This window comes from Chionomys nivalis, chromosome 25 (genome assembly GCF_950005125.1).
Source record: "Chionomys nivalis chromosome 25, mChiNiv1.1, whole genome shotgun sequence".
Lineage (NCBI taxonomy): Eukaryota > Metazoa > Chordata > Mammalia > Rodentia > Cricetidae > Chionomys > Chionomys nivalis.
The window spans coordinates 29,053,751-29,079,837 of NC_080110.1; the positions used below are offsets into that span (position 1 = coordinate 29,053,751).

General features: G+C 46.0%; 2 protein-coding genes across 2 annotated transcripts; both read right to left on the reverse strand.

Annotated features, from left to right (window-relative positions):
* Positions 1–1,089: 1,089 nt before the first annotated feature.
* On the reverse strand, positions 1,090–9,310 carry LOC130866483 (retinol dehydrogenase 7-like). The gene is made up of 4 exons (XM_057757960.1): positions 8,955–9,310; positions 6,255–6,510; positions 2,263–2,420; positions 1,090–1,741 (listed from the first exon to the last, which is right to left on the reverse strand). Exons 1-4 carry the CDS (start codon positions 9,265–9,267, stop codon positions 1,524–1,526), a joined length of 945 nt encoding a protein of 314 aa, XP_057613943.1. The 5' UTR covers positions 9,268–9,310; the 3' UTR covers positions 1,090–1,523.
* A 3,544-nt stretch (positions 9,311–12,854) lies between these two features.
* Positions 12,855–24,719, reverse strand: LOC130866522 (retinol dehydrogenase 7-like). The gene is made up of 4 exons (XM_057758033.1): positions 24,407–24,719; positions 15,691–15,949; positions 13,594–13,757; positions 12,855–13,072 (listed from the first exon to the last, which is right to left on the reverse strand). Exons 1-4 carry the CDS (start codon positions 24,717–24,719, stop codon positions 12,855–12,857), a joined length of 954 nt encoding a protein of 317 aa, XP_057614016.1.
* Positions 24,720–26,087: the final 1,368 nt, after the last annotated feature.

A 26,087-nucleotide genomic window follows, 5' to 3' on the forward strand; every position in this document is an offset into this window, starting at 1 on the left:
GCTTTTGGTCATTCAGTGGGTTATGGATATATGTCATTGTTTAGGGGACTTGGTTACAAGTCGTTATTGATTAGGTCAGAAAGAAAGCTAAACAATGGAGATTAGACTCAAGGATCTCTTTCTGAATGGGAAAGCGGGAATGTAATAAAGAAATGATGGAATAAAAGGGTGGATTATAGGTTACTTGTGAACAACCACTGACCTCAAATATTTCACATCGATATGAATTTTTGTATATTGATATGAAGTCCTGTGCCCAGATTCTGTGTCAAAATCAAAACCAAGAATATGTTAGGAAAGAACAAAATGAATAGGCCTGTAACATGGGAGGCCAATGTCTGTTTTCTACTGAGACTGTGGTCATCACTCAGTGATTCAGCAAAGACGCCATGGCCTCCGTTTTTACAACTGAAGAGGACACCAGGGCATCTGGACAGGCTCCTCCCATTGGCAGTGTAGGACTGAACCCAGGGCTCTGTAACTCCCTGCAATTGTTTCTCTGCTCATCCTTCACTGAAGGGATCCTCACAACCCTCCTGACCTACAGAGCCAGGACTTGGGAGCCAGGGCAAGTCCAGAGGCATCTCTGACCTGGAGCAGCAAATGTCGACAGGAAACAAAAGACCAGAACCCAGAAACAACGCTCACTCCATTCAGAGGTGGCGGATGTCACAGAACAGAACACGGTGAACTGAGAGGGTCAGTGACTGAGTCTGGAGGGCAGGTGCTGGTGACAGAAGAAAAAGGTGGGAGGAAGGAAGAGTCTGGGGCCTCGCAATACCCCCCAGATCTCCTTGTTGAAAACTCTTTGCCTTATCCTGGGAATCAGGTTGCTTAACAACCCTGAAAGGGAAGCAATGGTCACTGTGCTCCATGGAAGGAGGAGCTGAGCAAGAGCAGAGGTGACAGTTGCTGGCACTCCTCAGGAGAGTCCCCTCTCCCTTAACTCTGTCTCCCAGTGGTCCACACCTCGCTGCTCCTCTAGGTCAAGGCACAGGACACAAGTAATCTTTCCAACATTTATTCTAAAATGAAAGGAATCCAAAGAAAGTCATGGTTTCAATACAAATCAAAAGTTGGTTTCTCAGTCTCGAGCAGGTTCCATACCATGAGTGTTATCTTCTAATGTGGCATTCGGACATGGGGTGCTGGCGGTGGCCCTCCCACTTGACAGCATGGACAAAGATGATTGAGAAGAGGGTTGTCTCCATGCTACATGACAGTGTGAGAAGCCAGGCCCATGCACATCCTGAGGAAAGAAGCTGTAACCTCCCCCAGTTCTGTGGATTCTCACAATCAGCCATGATGCGCAGACTCATGGGAAGTTGCCTATCTTAACAGGTGACTGCCAGGACCTTTGTATCCCTATTCTTTGGTGAATTCTTTGGCTCTTTCCTCTGGACTTCACTGGTCGAGAGCAGTGTGAAAGCAGAATGATTTTCGTGAACATGGTGAACAATGTCCCCTGGTGCCCTCCCCTCCCTGCATCCGCCCAACTTCCCCACTCTGCACAAGGGCAGATTTCACAGGGCCTGGGCAGGCTTTGCTGAGCTCCAGTAGAAGAAGGCATCTGAGAGGAAGGTGGGCAGGTAGCTCATGGGGAGGTACAAGAGCTTAGCGTCCCAGCCGGCTGAGTAGCGGGTGCGAGGATGACAGGAAGTCAATGCATGTTCCATGCAGTCCGTCACCAAAGTAAGGTCCTCTGAGCATGTTTCCACCAATGACGTCACTGTTTGCAGGTCTGCAGAGAACACGACGTTATTCTGGTTGCCTCCACATCCCACCACCCCTGCTCAGTGACCAACTGAAGAAAGCCTGTCTAGAGCCCATGTGTCCAAATCAGAAGCCACGCCCAAGCCTAGCCTGTCCCAGGACCAAAGAAGGACACAGCCCAGCTAAAGGAAGAACCATGCACACCTCCACCTGTGTCCCAGTTCAGAGACCTTTCTGGCTGAATGGCTGAAAGAGCTCACCCAACACCAGACACTAACCCAAGCTTATGGAAAACAGTGGTTTGATGCCACCTCCCACCCGTGGCTTCATTTTTATCTGTGAGATAATGAGGGATTCATATAAAACAGAACCATGTTCTAGAAGCCAGAATGTCTTTGTGTGAGCAGAATCCCACAGGCTCCCAAGGAAAGGGGACTAAACTTCTCCACTGTGAGAAAGACAGTGTGGATGAGGCCGTGGAGCAGTGACAGAAAGCAGAGACTCAGGACTTAGGACAAGACTTTATCTTGGTTCCTAAAGGTCACTCACAGGACTGCAAAAATTTGTCTCCATAGACCTCTTTGACCTCTGAGCTGGTCTGGTCCCACAGCATCTTGATAATTGACGAATGCCTGTCATTCAGAGCAGTCTTGAAGCCTCCAGGCTCTATAATAGCCACCTTCACCCCAAAATAAGAGAGCTCCCTCCTGTAAGAGAGCAGACAAATGTCAATGACTTTAATGTTTGGAGGAAAAGAAAACATTCAACAATGCAACACAACAACAGGAGCCTGTGGTGAGGAAAGTTCAGAAGGTTTGGGTCTGGTGTGTGCATCGTCAGTTTGGGACAAAACTTTTGGTTTAGTGTAGGAAAATAAAAATTGCAAAGCTGAGTGAGGAGCCAACCTGCAGTCCGCCTGAAGGCCTAGCCACAGGCTCTCTTTGAGGTCCTGATCATGCCTAGCATTGCAATGAAGGGCAACGACGTGATGCTGCCTAAGGCTCTAGGATGGATGCTATCAGAGGTCCCGGTGGTTCTTAGCCAATGAGAGCTGACCACGCAATGTCAATAGATCAGAATGCAGCCCCAGGCTCTCCTCATTGCTGAGTAAAGGAGTGTGCTGTCTGCCTTTTACCTGACTCCCAAAGTCTATGCCGTTGATGCTGCGCCTCTCACCCCTCCGCCACGGGAGCCAAGAGGATCCAGCAAAATCTGACAGCAGGACAGGTGCCAGTCATCTTCTGCTCCTCATTTGGGGCACTGGACAGCACCCCCAAGGTGGAGTGTTTTAGTGAAAAGGCCCCTCGATGTTTGTGTTTTCAGTTCCCTCAGAGGAAAGCATTGGGACCCACTTTCTTTCCTTGTTTTTATTATTTATTTATTTATTTATTTACTTACTTACTTACTTACTTACTTACTTACTTACTGTGTTGTCTGTAATGTCTGTCTGCCCACCTGGTTAGGAAGTCATATTTTTTCTGCTTTGATTTGCCCCACGCCTCCACCTTAGCGCTGTCCCCCACAGAAGGTGGAACCAAGGCTCTGCTTGTCATCTGGAGACACAGTATGGGCTTAGAGCCGTGGACAGAAAAACCACGGAAGGCCCCAATAGTCATGAATCATGACACAATTTCCACCCCTATTGACCACTGTCTTTTCTCTGACTGTAGCTCCCTCTACAAAATGGGTAACCTCTCCATCACCCCCACCCTTTCCATGTGTGATCTCTCTACCGCATCTCAATCTGGGACAAATGCCGTTAGCCAGCCCTGGATTCCCCCTCCCTTAGCAGAACTCTCTCTTACCTAGAAGCTAATGAGTCAGCCCCGGGCTCATCTTACTTCTAAAAGGTTCTCACTCAGTGGGCAATGCAACTACAGACTTACTTTGGTGTAGTCCCCTCAAGGCTGTGCCAGAGCCGGCCCCCTTTCGTAGCTGGAAAACAGCTTACAATGGTCAGGCAGAAACTCAAGCAAGGACAAACCTTACAATTAGTGTTCCATTGACCCTTGAACGGATTACTGGTGAGGTAACTCTGTCTGTCCTGTCCATCGGGCACAGATTGGCCATCAAGTCTGCTCCCAACAGATTTCTGATGTGGCCTTCAAGGCTATCAAGGCATGTACCATGCGGGACCATTCTGCTTACTTCTGCAATCTTATTCAACAGACACATGAAATTGTTCTATTAAATCAGAAAAGGGCAGAGGTTATAGTTTTGGACTCTTTATTTTTTTGAAAAAGTTCGGTATAATATAAAAAGGCTATTTGATCCCTCCAGGGTGCCCACATATGCCTTAATTGGCAGGATGATACTGTTAATCCTTATTCTTTTAAAATGTTTCCTGCAGCATATTCAAGAGTAGTGACAGCAACCAAGGGGACTCTTCAGGTGTTAATGGTTCTTAGGCATCCCTCTCACAGTCCTCTGCTGGAGATTATGCATGCCTGGTTATCTGAAATCCAAAAGGCTGCAGCCTTGTCTTCCCACCCTGGAAGATTTCCAGGAATGGATGCTCTTTGAGGAATGGAGGTCAATGAGACAGGGTCAACAAGGCCTGAGCAAAGAACTCTGGCTCCCGCGGAGTGACCACATAATTGTAAAAAAAGGTAGATACATAAAACGTAAAGGTATCCAAGGCTGAGAGATGAGCCAACCTGGAGTCTGCCTGAGTCTAGCACAGGCACTGTGAGAGGTCCTGATTGTGCCTGACCAATGGGTGGACCAAGTGATGCTTCCTGAGGGCCTAGCAAAGGCTGCTGTCTGTAGAGCAAATAATAAAAGCCCAGAGACAGATACTGGGGTTCAAGCTGAAGATCAGCAAAGCAAAGCAGTCAAGCCACTAGAGAGTTCTTACCTCTACCAAGGCTCAGACAATCAAATGGTCGATCCTATCCTCAGTGTGACTGTGGACTGCAAGGCTCTCCCCCAAACCTCAGATTGCAATGGGCTCTCATCTCTTCCAACTGCATATACCTCTCTCCACCCAGCCATATCTCTCCTGTCTCCACCTCGCTCATGCTGGGATTAAAGGCACATGAAACCCGAGGGCTGAGAGCATCTTTGTGTGAGTTCTATTTCTCTTCTTAGACAGAATCAATCTTGCGTTGCCCAGGGTGGGCTTGAGTCCTGGGGTTAAAGGTGTGTGGCACCTGTACCTGACCTCAGGTGGCTTAGCTCTGCATTCTTATCCTCAGGAAAGCTGTATTTATTAAAATACAAATTAAATAGCACTATGGCTGTCAGATGTCCTGATTGTGCCTGGTCTATCAGGGGGAACCATGCAATGTCAACAGATGGGAATGCAGCCTAGGAGCTGGGAACCGAGTACATACAGCTCTCCACAGGGCTGAATAAACAAGCCTGTTTTTGCCTTTTACCTGACTCCCAGTATGTATGCCATTGACATCACCTCTTCTCAACCCCCTTAGGACCCTGCAACAGGCGAGTACACTCTTTCTGGGCTGTGGAGTGTCACTCCTATTATTTACTGTATGCAGCTCACTGCTCTAAATCTAAATATTTCTCTTCTATGACACCAAGGAGGACTTCTGTCTATAAAGAGTTACATGGCTCACCAGGCTTGCCTAAATCAGCTCCTCCTCATTCCTGGCCCCTGCCTTCACCTACTACTGGCTCAGGAAATGTCAGACCATTTCTTGCCTGTCTCCTTCAGGTGTGTTCAGGGAGTTATTCTGTATAAATGTTTGTAGGACTCCACCTTGAGATCTTCTTGTCCCAGCTAGCAGGAAGTCTAACCCCCTTTGCTACAGTGATGCCACAGCGGCAGATGGCTGAGCCGCCACCGCATTGTGTATATATAACCCTCAGCCTCTGCACAGCCTCCTCGTGAGTCTGCACAGACCCACTGCTGCCAGGGCTGACCTGCCTTTTGCTCCAGGATGACGCAGCACTGAAGGCAGTCTGCAGATGTCATACTGGGCCTGGGCTGTTAGTATTTTCTTATCCTGGAAGTCCAAGTTCAGCCTGACCTCAGACCCATGCTGTAGGGCCCTCCACACATCTGGTGATTAACGCGGTCACAACTGCTAATGCCCTGTCTGTCCTGCCTGTGTTCTCTCTTTTTCTCTTTACTTTCTCTCAGTTTCTGGGGTTTTGGGTGTTGTTGTTGAGTTGTTTGTTTATCAGGGTCAAACATCTTGGCATGCTAGGATGTGAGAATTGTGGACCTTAACATAGCTTGAGAAGAGTGGTTTTATTGAACATGGTGCTCAGCCACCCTCAGGGCATTTCCACCTGAGCATCTGGACTCTTGGTCAAGGCCAGTGTCACCTCAACAATTCCGGTTGTTCACAGGGCAAACATCCAGGACAGGACAAGGGTAAATGAACCCAGGGGTGGTCTTCTACCAGGGGTATGGCAAGCAGTTAACAAGAAATGATCACCTTATTCCAGGGAGGCAAAGGTAAGAGAGTCCCCCAAACAGGATTGAAAAGCTCTTCATGTGAGTTTTTGAAAAGCTGTGATCAAATCAAAACCCTGCTGAAGGTTTTCCACAGGACACCATAACTCCCCATTACCTGAGGGAGTCTGAGAAGGCCTCCACACCATACTTGGAGATGCAGTAACCACCACCAAAGAAGCACATTCGACCCATGACGCTGGAGACGTTGACCACTCGGCCCCTGGCCTTCCTCACTAAGGGCAGCAAGCTCAGAGTCACCTCGATCATGCCCAACAGGTTCACATCCAGTATCTTGGCAAAATCCTCTTTCTTCAGCCACTCATTGACAGCGTAGAAAGCGTAGCCGGCATTGTTGACCAGGCCCCAGAGTCCTGGGAAGAAGAAAGAATCACATTATACAGGTCTAATTAATGACTAAAACCACATTACAGTGGGTAAGGCCACATGGACAGGCATTGGACGGAGAGTAAAGTACGGTTAACAGCATGCTGTCTGTGGGCTGCAGCTACCCATCCTGGTAGTCATGGCTCACAGCAGGATACCTTCCTCCTCTTTTGATTCCTGACAGCTCCCTCCCTGAGAATCCACAAACAGCGACTTCACATTTGCTAATAACCAGCACAGATGTTGAAGACATATGGCGCCTCTGTTAACTGGACGCATGGAACTGTGTTTGCATCTTACAGGTTAGTAACACCTTGCAGGTGAGGGAGCAGAGAAAAGGACAGGACAGGAAAGGGCCAGGGCAGAAGGCAGTGGAGTTTGAGAAATATGGACTGGCCGGGCGGCGGTGGCGCACGCCTTTAATCCCAGCACTCGGGAGGCAGTGGCAGGCGGATCTCTGGAGTTCAAGGCCAGCCTGGTCTACAAGTGCTAGTTCCGGGATGGGCACCAAAGCTACAGAGAAACCCTGTCTCGAAAAACAACAACAACAACAAAAAACAAAACAAAACAACAACAACAACAAAAAAAAGAAATATGGACTGAAAGTCCTGGCTGGAGGAAATTTAGGGAAACGCTGCCTTGGCCGTGCTTTGGGGAATGATGGCTTAGGCAGGCCCAGCATCACTATTGAATGACTTAGGAAACTTGGTGCGTTCTATTTTAAAAAGAAGACGTGACGTTGTGGAGGAAGATTCGAGAGAAGGGTGAGGGAGGCATTAAAGGAAAGAGTGAAGAGTTGGGTGGAGATGTTACAAATACACGGATACTCCATGAAATTACCAAACAATGAGTAAACAACCTTAAAAATCTATCGAACCATGTTCCTGGGACGCTTGCCACACAAGGCCAGCAGGAAGGGGAGGTGACACTTCCTGCAAACAACAGGGCATGGGCTCCACCCTAGTGCCAGAAAATGGGGCCCTCTCTGCACACTCACCCACAGGCCACTCTCACCCATCCTGCCAGTCTCTAGGCGGTGGATCTTCAGGGAGCCACCCTGCAGGATCTACCATCAGCTACACAACAGTCAGCACTGGATGCCACTAACCTCCATGTGTAGAGGACTGGGGACTGGCTGATTTAAGAAGAGCAGGTCACTTTAGATCTGACTCGACAAGTCAGATGCCTCCTCAACTCAGATCCAGGCCTGTCCTTCTTGAGGTGAACGTGTTTAACCAAGGAATTTTACTCTAGAATCTCAACATATTCATGCTTGCTGATAATTGAAATAATTAGCTTGCCAAGACAGTGCTTATGGCAAAAAAAAAAAAAAATTACTTAGGAAACAGCTGGGCATGATGGGACATAAAAGCAAGATCCTTTTACAAATAAAAATAACAATAAAAGAAAAGAAAGATATACGAGCCAAGGATTCTAGTATTCAGCCCCAAGATACATTTAAGTTCTTAGAGATTTGTTAAAGGCTGGATCTAAATCAGTGAATACCATTGTTTGAAGAGATGTTCTTGAGGTATAAAATTGACCATATTTTCAAGCAAAAAGGACTCATATATTTTAATCTTGTGTAGGTCAAAATCTTTACAGGTTTTATGTCACGGGAATCAGAATATAAGTTAATTTTATTTTAACTACATTCCCCAGTGTTTTAATGAAGAATTATATTTTCAATATATTCTTAGATTTCTTTAAATATCTCTTCCTTTCTTGCTATTGGTATAATAAAAGAAGAACAGCCAGCAGTGGTGGTGCATGCCTTGGGAGTGTGACCATCCCAGCACTCCAGAGACAGAGGCAGGGGGATCTCTGAGAGCATGAGTTCAACATGGTCTATAGAGTGAGGTCCAGACCTTACAAGGATGCACAGAGAAACCCTGTCTCAAACAACGAAACAACCCACAACAAAGCAAACTCCATACAAGTACATAGTTTGCCATCATATTCTTTAATCTTGTCATGGCCACTCTACACCGGAGCAGTCTTGTCTCCCTCCACAGAGGATGGCAGGTGACAAGTAAGAACAAGAATGGTGCTGACCAAGAAAATCCACCCAAGTGTGGCCCCAGATACCCTGCACACATAGCCCAGGGACAAGTCCCATCCTCTGCTCCAGAAGGGACCCTGCTCTAAGCATCCAGCAGTCTAGATTGTCTACATAGAGAAGGGGACAGAGCACAGACAGTGAGGTGAGAAGGCGAATCCTCCACAGGGCACCTTCTTACAGAGACAAGACAGCTTGGGAGACAGCTTGGAGAGAGAAAACGCTCAGAGGTGACGTTCAGGGGAGAGCAGGAGGCTGCTGGTACTTCAAGCGCCCCAACCCACATAAGGCATCTTGCCAGGGAGTGTGACCTTGAGACCCCTTCAAGCGGGGAGTCAAACCAGCAGACACAGACAGGGATCTCAATGGTACCTCTGTTCCCAACACGCTCCTTCACCCACTGAGTGGCTGCCACAATACTCTCTGTCTTGGTGACATCAAGGATCACTGTCTCCAGCCTGTCTGATGTCTTGTTCCTCAGCTCCTCGGCTCCCTTCTCTGTCAGACATGCAGCCAGCACCCTCATGCCTCTCCTGTCCAGCTGTCTGGCCAGCAGGTTCCCAAAGCCCGAGTCACAGCCCGTGATGAAGACATGCTTGTCTTGGAGATTGCTCACCACCTGCCTCTCCCTGATGAAGTGCAGGAGGGTCCACAGGCCCACTAGAGCCACCAGGTAGAGCCACATGGCTTGCAGAGGACAAGCTGAGAGCAAGAAACTCCTAATCAGAATGAGCCTGACTTAAATCCACACAGGACAAGCTAGGAATGCTGGACTGTGGATTTCTACCATAGAATCCACACTTTCCTCTCAAACCACGGTATTTCTGCAACATTTATTTCACATCTGACCTTTGCTCTTTGAACTGCTTTTGGTCTTCTGATATCCAGTGCCCTTTGGCATGCCCTTCCTCGCTGCCAAAGAAAACACAACTACTTGTTAAACAACACACCTCAATTCTCTTATGAACTTTGCTTCGTTTATTCCTGAGGCAATATATTCATGTTTTATTCCGCATGCCCATACAGTCAAGCCCCAGGCTCACCTTGTGACTTAGCATCTTACACACAGTGCCATAAACCCAGGGCCATGGGAACACACTTAGGTGCTGGTGCCACCATGCACTTGGACTCAGGACACGATTTATAAGGAAATCCTGCTCTGAGCTCAGGTCTCTTTCTTGGGCTCCTCAGCCAGAATCTCTCCTCATAAAACAGAGCGGCTCTTTGTGTTTCTAGAGATTAAGGGGAAGCTAAAGAGACCTCAGGGTGAGCTGGTATCTTCCTGCTACAACATCTGCATGGGACAAAGGAGGTACCAACTACAAACCTCAAAGGCTAGTGAGGGGATGGTCATATGGGACCCAGATACACAGGACTTCCAGAATGGATGTGAGGGAACGAATGACTTTTACCTTCTCAAGATGCCATCCTTGTTCGTTCTCTTCTTTGTTTCTTTGGTTTTCTGTCTTTTTTTATTTTGTCAACGGACACAAGCCAGAACCAAAGTAGAAGGACTTCAACTGAGAAGAGGCTCCCAAGGGATTGCTATTGTCAAGACTGTGGTGGCGTTTTCTTGATTGTTCATTGATTAAGGAAGATCCACACTCCTATGGACAGGGTCATCCCTGGACAGGTGGCTCAGAGAGGTATAAAAGTGATAAAAGTGATGGTTGAGTTAATCAAGAGGAGCAAACCAGGAAACAACATCCTCCCCCCCAACCCCATGCTCTCTGCTTCAGTTGATGAGTCTGGGTTCCTGCCTTGTCATGGTGTTTCAACACAGCAATCGAAGGCCGCTGAGGGCAGATGTCCTTCTCTTTGATGCACAGAATCATGTGGACATAAAGTGGAGCAATCTTGAGTTGTAACCACCATGAATGCCCCAGACCAACCTGTGCCAGGATTTCTTGTATGATTCCCACCAATCCTTACTTACACAAAATGTCTAGAGATACTTGGAGCTTTGCATGTGGTTCCTGCTTGAATGCTAGATGCTGGGTTTGAAGAATGTTTGGGAAGCATTGGAGAATGGCCTTGTTGGAGGAGGTGTGTCACTCGGGGCCTGCTGTCAGGTTACTAAAGAGTCCATCCACTCAAATTCACTCTGTGAGATGTGAGCTCTCCTGCTGCTCCAGCTGTCTGCCCTAAGGGCTTTGCTCCATCATCATGGACCCTACCATACCTAAGCCCAGCTAAATGCTTTCTTCTGGCAGTGGCCTTGTTCATGGCATTTCATGACAGCAGTGGAAAGTAGCTCCTCCACACCTCATTCCTGTCCTGGCTCCAGAAACAGTTGCTCATCACAGGATAGGGACAAAGGGACTCTAGAGGATCTCAGCAGTCAAGGGAATCTCAAAACCCTAGAATGGTTTGCACCTTACAAAGTGAGTACTGGGGCTCTCTTAACAGAGTGACGCTGAAGGTAGATCCCCTGTCGCATGTCACTTCAACTGTGAGTTCGCTAGGTCCATCCATTTACGACCAAACCTACTACTCACAGCAGCTGCACGGCTCTTCCTCATCCTGACAGCGGGAAGCCCTCGAGCTGCTGTCCAGGGCTTCTAGAACACAGCAGGGTCTAGTCAGTCTCCGGAAATTCCGGATAGAGTCGGTGGGAATAGGGGTCCAGGTATGACTCCCTCCCATGAGGCCACAGGGTGGAGAAAACTCCCTGAATATCCTGGTTACAAACATAAAGATCATCTTTGGCTAGCTGTGTATGATGCACAGCCCACATGTGTGGTAAGGTAGCTATATTATGTTACCTTTGAAAATTTGTGTGTTTTCAGAGCAGGGGACCAGACACCAAGTGACCCAGCCTCTGATGCGGTTGCCTCAGAGTTCTACACCCAGACCAGCTTCAAGGCTGTGGGTTGAGATGCTGCAGCCTCACAGACTACTCCAGCCAGACATCAGATAAGCCCCAAGCTTTCCCAGCATGCTGAGACTAGACAACAGCAAATTCTCCCAGGAATTGAATATTATCCCAATTTTCTCAGGGTCCCCTAAATGATACCAGTGGCCCCAGACAAGAGGAAGCAATCTAGAGACGACAAAGCCCATATTCTGAAGAGGTGGGATGGGTGAACTATGGACATCCAGTGGGTTATGGATATATGTCATTGTTTAGGGAGCTTGGTGACAAGTTGTTATTGGTCAGGTCAGAAAGAAAGCTAAACAAAGGAGATTAGATTCAAGGATCTCTTTCTGAAAGAAAAAAATATAATATAGAAATAACGAAAGGGTGGATTGTCGAGTCTACTTGTGAATATCCACTGGTCTTAAATATTTTCCATTGATATGCATTTTTGTATATTTGATACAAAGTCATGAGTCCAGATTCTGTTTCAAAAATCATATGAGAAAAAGGTTAGAAATGAAAACAATGAGTAGGCTTGCAGCATGGGATGTTAATATATGTTTTCTACTGAGACTGTGGTCATCGCTCAGTGATTCAGCAAAGACGCCATGGCCTCCGTTTTTACAACTGAAGAGGACACCAGGGCATCTGGACAGGCTCCTCCCATTGGCAGTGTAGGACTGAACCCAGGGCTCTGTCACTCCCTGCAATCGTTTCTCTGCTCATCCTTCACTGAAGGGATCCTCACAACCCTCCTGACCTACAGAGCCAGGACTTGGGAGCCAGGGCAAGTCCAGAGGCATCTCTGACCTGGAGCAGCAAATGTTGACAGGAAACAAAAGACCAGAACCCAGAAACAACGCTCACTCCATTCAGAGGTGGCGGATGTCACAGAACAGAACTGAGAGGGTCAGTGACTGAGTCTGGAGGGCAGGTGCTGGTGACAGAAGAAAAGCTGGGAGGAAGGAAGAGTCTGGGGCCTCGCAATACCCCCCAGATCTCCTTGTTGAAAACTCTTTGCCTTATCCTGGGAATCAGGTTGCTTAACAACCCTGAAAGGGAAGCAATGGTCACTGTGCTCCATGGAAAAAGGAGCTGAGCAAGAGCAGAGGTGACAGTTGCTGGCACTCCTCAGGAGAGCCCCCTCTCCCTTAACTCTGTCTCCCAGTGGTCCACACCTCGCTGCTCCTCTAGGTCAAGGCACAGGACACAAGTAATCTTTCCAACATTTATTCTAAAATGAAAGGAATCCAAAGAAAGTCATGGTTTCAAGAAAATCAACAATTGTTTCTCAGTCTTGGCGAGATTCCATACCACCAGCGTCACCATCTCCCAGCCACAGGTTGCTGATGTGGCATTAGGATGTGGGGTGCTGGCGGTGGCCCTCCCTCTTCACTGCACAAGGGCAGATTTCACAGGGCCTGGGCAGGCTTGGCTGAGCTCCAGTAGAAGAAGGCATCTGAGAGGAAGGTGGGCAGGTAGCTCATGGGGAGGTACAAGAGCTTAGCGTCCCAGCCGGCTGAGTAGCGGGTGCGAGGATGACAGGAAGTCAATGCATGTTCCATGCAGTCCGTCACCAAAGTAAGGTCCTCTGAGCATGTTTCCACCAATGACGTCATTGTTCGCAGGTCTGCAGAGAACACGACGTTATTCTGGTCGCCTACACATCCCACCACCCCTGCTCAGTGACCAACTGAAGAGAGCCTGTCTAGAGCCTATGTGTCCAAATCAGAAGCCACGCCCAAGCCTAGCCTGTCCCAGGACCAAAGAAGGACACAGCCCAGCTAAAGGAAGAACTGTGCACACCTCCACCTGTGTCCCAGTCCAGAGACCTTTCTGGCTGAATGGCTGAAAGAGCTCACCCAACACCAGACACTAACCCAAGCTTATGGAAAGCAGTGGTTTGATGCCACCTCCCACCCGTGGCTTCATTTTTATCTGTGAGATAATGAGGGATTCATATAAAACAGAAACATGTTCTAGAAGCCAGAATGTCTTTGTGTGAGCAGAATCCCACAGGCTCCCAAGGAAAGGGGACTAAACTTCTCCACTGTGAAAAAGACAGTCTGGATGAGGCCATGGAGCAGTGACAGAAAGCAGAGACTCAGGACTTAGGACAAGACTTTATCTTGGGTCCTAAAGGTCACTCACAATATAACATAAACTCCTCTCCATAGACCTCTTTGACCTCTGAGCTGGCCTGGTCCCACAGCGTCTTGATGCTAGAAGATATCCCGCCGTTACTGATCAAAGCAGTCTTGAAGGCTCCAGGCTCTATAATAGCCACCTTCACCCCAAAATAGGAGAGCTCCCTCCTGTAAGAGAGCAGGCAAATGTCAATGACTTCAGAGGTCTTTTGAGGGAAAGATTACATTTGACAATACACCATAACAACAAGAGCCTGTGGTAAGAACATTTTAGAAGTTTGGGTCTCATATGTGTAGCAGATGGGGACATAATTTGTGACAAGTGTAGGGACATAAGTCCTACAATCTGAGAAGATGAGCCAACCTCTAGTCTGCCTGAGGTCCTAGTAACGTGTACTGTCAGGTATCCTGATCCTGAGCCAATGAGGGGCGACCATGCAATGTCAATGAATCAGAATGCAGTTTGGGTGTGGTAGAAGGGTCTATACGGCTAAACACGTCTGCTGTTTGCCTTCGACCTGACTCCGTGTGTCCTTGCCATTGATATCATGCCTTCTCACCTACTCCCCGAGGGAGCCATCAGGATCCAGCAACAGGTTCTAGAACTCCCCTACTCCTCAGTTGTGGTGCTGGACAGTGCCCCCGAATAGTGTATTTTTGTGAGAAGGCCCCCCAATGTTTTGTTTTCAGTGCCTTTTCAGGGAAATGTTGGGATGCCCTTTCTTTCCTTCTTTAGTGTTGTCTGTCATGTTTGTCTGCCCTGTCCAGTGAGGAAGGCAGGGTTTTTTTTGTTTCTATTTGCCCGTTGCCTCAACAGGAAATGCAACCAAGGCTCAGCTTCCCAATGCATCCCTCCTCGGGAGACACTCTGTTGGAATATGTCCATGGGAAAAAAGTCATGCAAGTCCCCCACTAAGCATCAAATGTGAAGGTCCAACACAACTGATGGGGGAGAGTCTTCTGTTTTGTGTTAATTTCATTGGCTATTTAAAGAGACTGCCTTGGCTCTTTAATAGGACAGAAAATTAGGTAGGTGGAGTAGACTGAACAAAATGCTGGGAGAAAGAAGCCGAGTCAGGCAGTCACCATGATTCCCCTCTCCGACACAGACACAGGTTAAGAATCTTCCTGGTAAGCCACCACCTTGTGGTGCTACACAGATTATTAGAAATGGGTTAATCAAGATGTGAGAATTAGCCATTAAGAGGCTAGAGCTAATGGACCAAGCAGTATTTAAAAGAATACGGTTTCTGTGTAATTATTTCAGGGCATAAGCTAGCCAGGTGGCCATGAGCTAGGGTGGCAGGAACGCAGCCTGCCGCTCCACTCCTCTCAACAAGTAATGTCACAGCTTCAGATGACTGAGCTGCTGCAACATTGTGTATATACAACCCTTAGCCTCTGCACAGCTTCCTCGTGAGTCTGCACAGACCCACCGCTGCCAGGGCTGACCTGCCTTTTGTCCAGGATGACGCAGCACTGAAGGCAGTCTGCAGATGTCACAGTGGGCCTGGGCTGTTAACATTTTCTTATCCAGGAAGCCCAAGTTTAGCCTGACCTCAGACCCATGCTGCAGGGCCCTCCACACATCTGGTGATTAATGAGGTCACTACTGCTAAAAGTTTCTCCATCCTGCCCGTGTTCTCTCTTTTTCTCTCTTCTTTGACTCTCTCGCACTGTGTTTTTTGGCGTTATTGTTGTTGGGTTTGTTTTTTAGGGTCAAAATATCATTGTCATGCTAGGCTACTTTAACACAGCCAGATAAGTACAGCTGAATTGAATATGGTGCTCAGCCACCCCCAGGGCATTCCCTACTGAGCATCAGAGAAGATGGCAAAGGCCAGTGCCACCCCAATGCATCCCTGCGGTGTACAGGGATATCTTCCTGGTCAGGACAAGGATAAGAAAACCAAGTGTTGGTCATCTCCCAGGGTTATAAAGAGGGGCTTCCCAACAAATGACCAGCTTACTCCCAAGAGGAAAAGGTAAGAGAGTCCCCCAAACAGGAAATAAAAACTTTTCATGAGGATTTCTCAAAGGCTGCAATCAAATGAAACACCCTGCCGAAGGTTTCCCATAGGACCTCATAACCCTCCATTACCTGAGGGAGTCTGAGAAGGCCTCCACACCATACTTGGAGATGCTGTAACTACTACCAGAGAAAGATACTCGACCCACGGCACTGGAGACGTTGACCACTCGGCCCCTTGCCTTCCTCACTAAGGGCAGCATGCTCAGAGTCACCTCGATCATGCCCAACAGATTCACATCTAGTATCTTTGCAAAGTCTTCTTTGTTCATCCACTCAATGGGACCCAAGGGAACAGAGATGCCGGCATTGTTGACCAGGCCCCAGAGTCCTGGGAAGAAGAAAGAATCACATTATACAGGCATAATTTTGACTAAAATCACATTACGCTGGGTAAGGCCATATGGACAGGCATTGGATGGAGAGTTAAATAGAAGTAACAGCATGGTGTCTGTGGGCTGGAGCTACCCATCCTGGTAGTCATGGCTCCTTTGATTCCTGACAGCTCCCTCCCTGAGAATCCATAACCAGCAACTTCATATTTGCTAATAACCAGCACAGATGTTGAAGACATATGACACCTCTGGTGATCTGGACGCGTGGGAACTGTGTTTGCATCTTACAGGTGAGGGAGCAGAGGACAGGACAGGACAGGGCAGAAGGCAGAGCTGCTATGCTAGTGGAGTTTGAGAAATAAGGACTGAAAGTCCTGGCTGGAGGAGACCATGGAAAACCACCCTGCTTTTTCATGCTTTGAAGAAAGCTGGCTTAGGCAGGTCCAGCATCACCATTGAACGACTTATCACACTTGGTGTGTTCTGTTACAAAAGAAGATGTGAGGTTGTGGAGGAAGATATAAAGCAGGGTTAGGGGGAACTAAAGGAGAGAGAGGCGCTGGATTGATATGATACAAATTCACTGAATGACTCCATGAAATTACCAAACAATGAGTAAACAGTCTTAAAAATCTATCGAACCAGGTCCCTGGCGAATGGGGAGCCTGGTCATGTCCCTGAAGACCCTCCTGAGTGGTGAGAGTGTTCTTGGCCCGCAGCGGGACCCAGGAAACGAAGCAGGGGCATTCCCCGACCCCCTAGTCTCCCCGGTCATTCTCCGGGGGCTGCTCCCCTCTGCTGGGGCTGCTCCTCCTCTACTGTGACCTCTCTCTCCCTGGCCCATCCCAGCTTGTGTCCAGGGGCTTCCTTCCTTCTCCCTCCCTTCCGCGGGGCCATGGGATCACCCAGTTCAGCCTGTTTGGGCGCTGGGTCGGGTGCTCTGGGCAGAGGGCAGCGGGAGTTTCTTTGTTTTGGTGGCTGACCTGCAGAGTGGTAGGCCTTTTGTTGGCGAGGTCTCTGGCGAATGGGGAGCCTAGTCCTGTTCCTGAATACCCTTCTGAGTGGTGAGAGGGATCTTGGCCCACGATGGGAGCCAGGAAACGGAGCGGGGGCATTTTGTAAGCAGGGCCCCTGGCCAGCAGGGAAACCTGATCCTGTTTTAGAAGACCCATTAGATAGCATCGGTAGGAAGAGATGGGCAGGCGCCAAGGCAAAAATTCACCCAACAATCTGAAAAACAACATGAAAACACCAGAACCCAATGATCTTACAACAGAAGGACTTGAACACCCTAACACAGAAGAAATGGAAAAAAAAATGACTTTATGAAAGCAATAGAGTCCCTTAAACATCATGTAAAAAATGCCCTTATAGAAATGGATGAGAAGTATAACAAAAAGTTTGAAGAAATGAGTAAATAAGTAAATGATACCCTGGGAAACCAAGAAAAAATGATCAAACAGGTAATGGAAACAGTTCAAGAATTGAAAACTGAAATGGAAGCAAGGAAGAAAACACAAACTGAGGACCAGCTGGATAAGGAAAATCTAGGTCAACGAGCAGAGACTACAGAAACAAGCATAATCAATAGAATACAAGAGATAGAAGAAAGAATCTCAGATTCTGAGGACACCAGAGAGAAAATAAACACACTGATCAAAGAAAACAGCAAAGCCAACAAATTCTCATCACAAAACATTCAGGAAATATGGGACACAATAAAAAGACCAAACCTAAGAATAATAGGGATAGAAGAAGGAGAAGAGTTACAGCTCAAAGGCCCAGAAAATATTTTCAACAAAATTATGGAAGAAAACCTTCCCAACACAAAGAAAGATATTCCTTTGAATATTCAAGAAGCATACAGAACACCAAATAGACTGAATAAAGAAAAAAACATCCCGCCGGGCGGTGGTGGCGCATGCCTTTAATCCCAGCACTCGGGAGGCAGAGGCAGGCGGATCTCTGGGAGTTCGAGGCCAGCCTGGTCTACAAGAGCTAGTTCTGGGACGAGTACCAAAGCTACAGAGAAACCCTGTCTTGAAAAACCAAAAAAAAAAAAATCCCCTCGCCATATAATAATCAAAACACAAAACATACAGATTAAAGAAAGAATATTAAGAGCTGCAAAGGAAAAAGGTCAAGTAACTTATAAAGGTAAACTGATCAGACTTACACCTGACTTCTCTATGGAAACCATGAAAGCCAGAAGGTCCTGGATAGAGGTACTGCAGAAACTAAGAGACCATGGATGCAAGCCCAAACTACTATACTCAGCCAAGCTATCGTTCACTATCAATGGAGAAAACAAAACATTCCAGGATAAGAACAAATTTAAACAATATGTAGCCACAAATCCAGCCTTACAGAAAATAATAGAAGGAAAATCACAACCCAAGGAATCCAACATTGCCAACACTACCCACAATAACTCAGGCATCTAGTGACCCTTCACCAGCACAACTCAAAGAAGGGAGACACACAAACTCTACTACCTAAAACAATAAGAATAACCAGAGTAAACAACTACTGGTCACTAATATCACTTAATATTAATGGACTCAATTCACCTCTAAAAAGGCACAGGCTAAGAGATTGGATACGAAAACAGGATCCAACATTCTGCTGTTTACAAGAAACACATCTCAACCACAAAGCCAGGCATCTACTCAGAGTAAAGGGTTGGGAAAAGGTTTTTCAAGCAAATGGTCCTAAGAAACAAGCAGGTGTGGCCATACTAATTTCAACAAAGCTGACTTCAAACTAAAATCAATCAGAAGAGATTGAGATGGACATTTTATACTCATAACAGGAACAATTCATCAGGATGAAGTCTCAATCCTGAATATCTATGCCCCTAATATAAAAGCACCCACTTATGTAAAAGAAATATTACTAGAACTCAAGGCAGACATCAAACCACACACACTAGTAGGAGACTTCAACACACCTCTCTCACCAATGGACAGGTCAATCAGACAGAAACCTAATAGAGAATTAAGAGAATTATTGGAGGTAATGAAGCAAATGGACTTAACAGACATCTATAGAACACTCCACCCAAATAGGAAAGAATATACCTTCTTCTCTGCAGCTCATGGAACCTTCTCGAAAACTGACCACATACTCGGTAACAAAGGAAACCTCCACAGATACAAAAAAAATCAATGTCCACCTTTGTCTTATCAGATCACCACAGATTAAAGTTAGAAGGCAACAACAATGCTATCCCCAGAAAGCCGACAAACTCATGGAAACTGAACAGTCAACTACTGAACCACACCTGGGTCAAGGAAGAAATTAAGAAAGAAATTAAAGTCTTCCTTGAACTTAATGAAAATAGACAACATACTCAAACCTATGGGATATGATGAAAGCAGTGCTAAGAGGAAAGTTCATAGCACTAAGTGCCCTCTTAAAGAAAATGGAGAAAGCATACATTGGAGACTTAACAGCACACCTGAAAGCTCTAGAAAAAAAAGAAGCAGACGCACCCAGGAGGAGTAGAAGACTGGAAATAATCAAACTGAGGACTGAAATCAACAAAATAGAAACACAGAAAACAATCCAAAGAATCAATGAAACAAAAAGTTGGTTCTTGGAGAAAATCAACAAGATCGACAAACCCCTATCCAAACTAATTAAATGACAGAGAGAGAACATGCAAATAAATAAGATCAGAAATGAAAAGGGGGACATAACCACAGACACAGAGGAAATTCAGAGAATCATTAGATCTTACTACAAAAGCCTGTATGTCACAAAACTGGAAAATGCAAAAGAAATGGACATTTTTTAAAATAAGTACCATATACCAAAGTTAAACCAAGACCAGGTGAACAATCTAAATAGACCTGTTAGTCACGAAGAATTAGAAGCTGTTATCAAAAACCTCCCTCCCAAAAAAAGCCCAGGTCCAGACGGTTTTAATGCAGAATTCTACCAGAACTTCCAAGAAGAGCTAATACCTATACTCCTTAATGTATTTCACAATATAGAAATAGAAGAGTCATTGCCAAATTCCTTTTATGAAGCTAAAGTCACCCTGATACCAAAACCTCACAAAGACTTAACCAAGAAAGAGAATTATAGGCCAATCTCACACATGAACATCGACACAAAAATTCTCAATAAAATACTGGCAAACTGAATCCAAGAACACATTAGAAAAGTTATCCATTATGATCAAGTAGGCTCATCCCAGAGATGCAGGGCTGGTTCAACATAACCAAATCTATCAATGTAATCCACCATATAAATAAACTGAAAGAAAAAAAACCATATGATCATTTCATTAGATGCTGAAAAAGCATTCGACAAAATTCAACACCCCTTTATGATAAAGGTCTTGGAGAGATTAGGGATACGAGGGTCATACCTAAATATAATAAAAGCTATTTACAGCAAGCCGACAGCTAATATTAAATTAAACGGAGAAAAACTCAAAGCCATCCCACTAAAATCAGGAACACGACAAGGCTGTCCACTCTTTCCATACCTCTTCAATATAGTGCTTGAAGTTCTAGCAATAGCAATAAGACAACATAAGGGGATCAAGGGGATCCATATTGGAAAGGAAGAAGTTAAGCTTTCATTATTTGCAGATAATATGATAGTATACATAAGCGACCCCACAAACTCTACCAAAGAACTCCTACAGCTGATAAACACCTTTAGTAATGTGGCGGGATACAAGATCAACTCCAAAAAATCAGTTGCCTTCCTGTACACTAAGGATAAGGAAGCAGAGAGGGAAATCAGAGAAGCATCACCTTTCACAATAGCCACAAATAACATAAAATATCTTGGGGTAACTCTGACCAAGGAAGTGAAAGATCTATTTGACAAGAACTTTAAGTCTTTGAAGAAAGAAATTGAAGAGGACACCAGAAAATGGAAGGATCTCCCTTGCTCTTGGATTGGGAGGATCAACATAGTAAAAATGGCAATTCTACCAAAAGCAATCTATAGATTCAATGCAATCCCCATCAAAATCCCATCAAAATTCTTCACAGACCTTGAGAAGACAATAATCAACTTTATATGGAAAAACAAAAAATCCAGGATAACCAAAACAATCTTATACAGTAAAGGATCGTCCGGAGGCATTACCATCCCTGACTTCAAACTCTATTACAGAGCTACAGTATTGAAAACAGCTTGGTATTGGCATAAAAACAGAGAAGTTGACCAATGGAATCGAATAGAAGACCCGGACTTTAACCCACAAACCTATGAACACCTGATTTTCGATAAAGGAGCTAAAAGTATACAATGGAAGAAAGAGCATCTTCAACAAATGGTGCTGGCAGAACTGGTTGTCAACCTTTAGCAGAATGAAAATAGATCCATATCTATCACCATGTACAAAACTCAAGTACAAATGGATTAAAGACCTCAATATCAGTCTGAACACACAGAACCTGATAAAAGAGAAAGTGGGAAGTACTCTACAACATATGGGCACAGAAGACCACTTCCTATATATAACCCCAGCAGCACAGACATTAAGGGCAACATTGAATAAATGGGACCTCCTGAAACTAAGAAGCTTCTGTAAAGCAAAGGACACTGTCATTAAGACAAAAAGGCAACCCACTGACTGGGAGAAGATCTTCACCAACCCCGCAACAGACAAAGGTCTGATCTCCAAAATATATAAAGAACTCAAGAAACTAGACGTTAAAATGCTAATTAACCCAATTAAAAAATGGGGCACTGAACTGAACAGAGAATTCTCAACAGAAGAAGTTCAAATGGCCAAAAGACACTTAAGGTCATGCTCAACCTCCTTAGCAATCAGGGAAATGCAAATCAAAACAACTTTGAGATACCATCTTACACCTGTCAGAATGGCTAAAATCAAAAACACCAACGATAGCCTTTGCTGGAGAGGATGTGCAGTAAGGGGTACACTCATCCATTGCTGGTGAGAATGCAAACTTGTGCAACCACTGTGGAATGCAGTGTGGCGGTTTCTCAGGAAATTTGGGATCAACCTACCCCTGGACCCAGCAATACCACTCTTGGGAATATACCCAAGAGATGCCCTATAATACTACAAAAGTATATGCTCAACTATGTTCATAGCAGCATTGTTTGTAATAGCCAGAACCTGGAAACAACCTAGATGCCCTTCAATGGAAGAATGGATGAAGAAAGTATGGAATATATACATATTAGAGTACTACTCAGCAGTAAAAAACAATGACTTCTTGAATTTTGCATGCAAATGGACGGAAATAGAAAACACTATCCTGAGTGAGGTAAGCCAGACCCAAAAAGAGGAACATGGGATGTACTCACTCATAATGGGTTTCTAGCCATTAATAAAGGACATTGAGCCTATAATTTGTGATCCTAGAGAAGCTAAATAAGAAGGTGAACCCAAAGAAAAACATAGTTATCCTCCTGGATATTAACCTTCATCAGGCGATGAAAGGAGACAGAGACAGAGACCCACATTGGAGCACCCGACTGAAATCCCAAGGCCCAAATGAGGAGCAGAAGGAGAGAGAGCACGAGCAAGGAACTCAGGACCGTGAGGGGTGCACCCACACACTGAGACAATGGGGATGGTCTATCAGGAACTCACCAAGTCTAAAAAAAGCATGGGATAAAACCGGACTCGCTGAACATAGTTGACAATGAGGGCTGCTGAGAAGTCAAGAACAATGGCACTGGGTTTTGATCCCACTTCACGTACTGGCTTTGTGGGAGCCTAGGCAGTTTGGATGTTCACCTTACTAGACCTGGAAGGAGGTGGGAGATCCTTGGACTTCCCACATGGCAGTGAACCCTGACTGCTCTTCGGGCTGCTCAGGGAGGGGGAGTTGATTGGGGGAGGGGGAGGGAAATGGGAGGCGGTGGCGGGGAGGAGACAGAATCTTTAAGAAATAAATAAATAAATAAAAAATCTATCGAACCATGTTCCTGGGACGCTTGCCACACAAGGCCAGCAGGAAGGGGGGGTGACACTTCCTGCAAACAACAGGGCATGGGCTCCACCCTAGTGCCAGAAAATGGGGCCCTCTCTGCACACTCACCCACAGGCCACTCTCACCATCCTGCCAGTCTCTAGGCGCTGGATCTTCAGGCAGCCACCCTGCAGGATCTATTATCAGCTACACAACGGTCAGCACTGGACGCCGCTAACCTCCATGTGTAGAGGACTGGGGACTGGCTGATTTAAGAAGAGCAGGTCACTTTAGATCTGGCTGAATAAGTCAGATGCCTCCTCAACTCAGATCCAGGCCTGTCCTTCTTGAGGTGAACGTGTTTAACCAAGGAATTTTACTCTAGAATCTCAACATATTCATGCTTGCTGATAATTGAAATAAATAGTTTGCCAAGACATTGCTTATGGCAAAAAAAGAAAAGAAAAATATAAATGTAGGAGACAAGCTGAACATGATGGCACATGAAACCAAAGCCCTTTTACAAAAATAACAGCAACAATAATAATAAAAGAATTATGTGCTAAACATTCCAGTATTCACCTCAAGATATATTTACATTCTTAAGGATAGGTTAAAGTATTCACTGCTTCTAATGAGTGAATACCATTATTTGAAGAAATGTGCTTCAGGTATCAAAACTGATCATATTTTTAGGTGAAAACAATTTATGTATTTTAATTTCATATGGGTCAAAATGTTTATAGGTTTTAGGTCAAGGGAGTGAGAATATAGGTTAATTTTAATTAAAGTTTCATTCCCCAGTGTTTTAATGAAAAATCATATTTTCAATTTATTCTTAGATTTCTTTAAACACCTCTTTCTTGCTTGCTATTGGTATAATAAAAGATCAGCCAGCAGTGGTGGTACACGCCTTTAATCCTAGCACTCCGGAGACAGAGGCAGGGGGATATTTGTGAGCTCAAAGATACCCTGAGATGCACAAAGAAATCCTGTCTCAAAAATTAAACCAAACAAACAACAAAGCAGCCCCCTTTCAAGTATGTTGTTTCCCAAGTCAGTCTTTAAGCTTGTCATAGCTTTTCTACACAGGAGCAGTCTTGTCTCCCTCCACAGAGGATGGCAAGTGACAAATAAGAGCAAGTACAGTCCTGACCCAGGAGATCTACCCAAGTGTGGCCCCAGATACCCTGCACACGTAGCCCAGGGACAAGTCCCATCCTCTGCTCCAGAAAGGGACCCTGCTCTAAGCATCCAGCAGTCTAGATTGTCTACATAGAGAAGGGGACAGAACACAGACAGGAAGGTGAGAAGGCGAATCCTCCACATGGCACCTTCTTACCAAGACCAGAACGACTGAGAAACAGCAGGTAGGGGCTGGAGAGAGAGAAAGTGCTCAGGTGATGTTCAGGGGAGAGAAGGCTTTGGTACTTCAAGTGCCCTAACCCACATAAAGGTTCTTCCAAAAAGTGTAACTGGGAGGCCCCTTCACACACGAGTCAATCCAGCAGACACAGACAAGGATTTCAATGGTACCTCTGTTCCCAACACGCTCCTTCACCCACTGAGTGGCTGCCACAATACTCTCTGTCTTGGTGACATCAAGGATCACTGTCTCCAGCCTGTCTGATGTCTTGTTCCTCAGCTCCTCGGCTCCCTTCTCCGTCAGACATGCAGCCAGCACCCTCATGCCTCTCCTGTCCAGCTGTCTGGCCAGCAGGTTCCCAAAGCCCGAGTCACAGCCCGTGATGAAGACATGCTTGTCTTGGAGATTGCTCACCACCTTCCTCTCCCTGATGAAGCGCAGCAGGGTCCACAGGCCCACTAGAGCCACCAGGTAGAGCCACATGGCTTGCAGAGGACAAGCCTAGAGCAAGACACTCCTAGTCAGAATGAGTTTGACTTAAATTCACACAGGACAAGCTAGGAATGCTGGACTGTGGATTTCTACCACAGAATTCACACTTTCCTCTCTGACCCTGATATCTTTGGAACACTTAATTCATTCCTGACCTTTGCTCTTTGAACTGCTTTTGGTCTTCTGATATCCAGTGCCCTTTGGCATGCCCTTATATGCTGCCAAAGAAAGTACAGCTTTTTGTTAAGCAGGACTAAGCAGGATACCTCCATTCCCATATGATCTTTGCTTCTTTTACTTGTTTGGGAATACATGCATGTTTCCTTACACATGCCCAGCACAGTCAAGACCCAGGCTCACCTGTTCTCTGCATCTGGCACACAGTGCCGTAAACCCCGAGCTATGTGAACATAGTTTAGTAATGTTGTCATAGTGCACTTGGACTCAGGACTTTAACAAGGAAATCCTGCTCTGGGCTCAGTCTCTTCCTCATAGCTTATTGGCAAGGTTCCCGCATCTTCCCCTTCAACAGCAATATGGCATGGGCATGACATTGCCTGCTTTCTCCCTCTGTTCAGTTGAGTTTTCCCACCTACTTATATCCTGCCCTGCCATAGGCCAAAACAGCTTATTTATTAACCAATGGTAATGAAACATGTTCATAGCATGCAGGGAAGAATCCCATATCACATTTCCTTACCAATGCCCACTACAGTCAAGTCTCTGGTGCAGCTTGGGCCTCTGCATCATGCAGTTCACATCCACAAATGCAGGCTTTGTGAACACACTTAGGTTTTGTGGCTGATCATCACATGGACCTAGGTCACATTTACAAGGAAATGGGGCTCTGAGCTCAGGTGTTCTCCTCAGGGTCCTCAGCTAGAATCTCTCTTCAGAAAACAAAGTTGCTCTCCTTGTCTCTAGAACTGCAGGGGACAGGCTGAGCTGGTGTCTTCCTTTATAGCACCTGACAGGGAAAAAGCAGGGGCCAACTACAAATAGGAAGACTGACCTCACAGGAAAACAAGGTGATGGTGCTTTAGACCCCAGATACCTAAGTCCCAGCATGACTGGGGGAAGAAATGACCTTTCCTCAAAAGGCCCCTCTCCTGGCTGCACGGATTCAGGCACACATGAGCACAGCCATCTTGAGTTGTAACCTCTGTGGCTGCCCCCCCCCCCCTTTTTAGTTATTTACAGGATCCCATAGAGATACTGTTGCCTCCTATACAGCGGGGAAACAATTTTAAGAAAACGAAGACCCCTCTCACTACAGATTTTGTTTTCTCAGGGTAATGGATAATTGTCATCGTTTAGAAATTGGTTATAAGTCATATAACAGTCGAGGGTGGAACAATC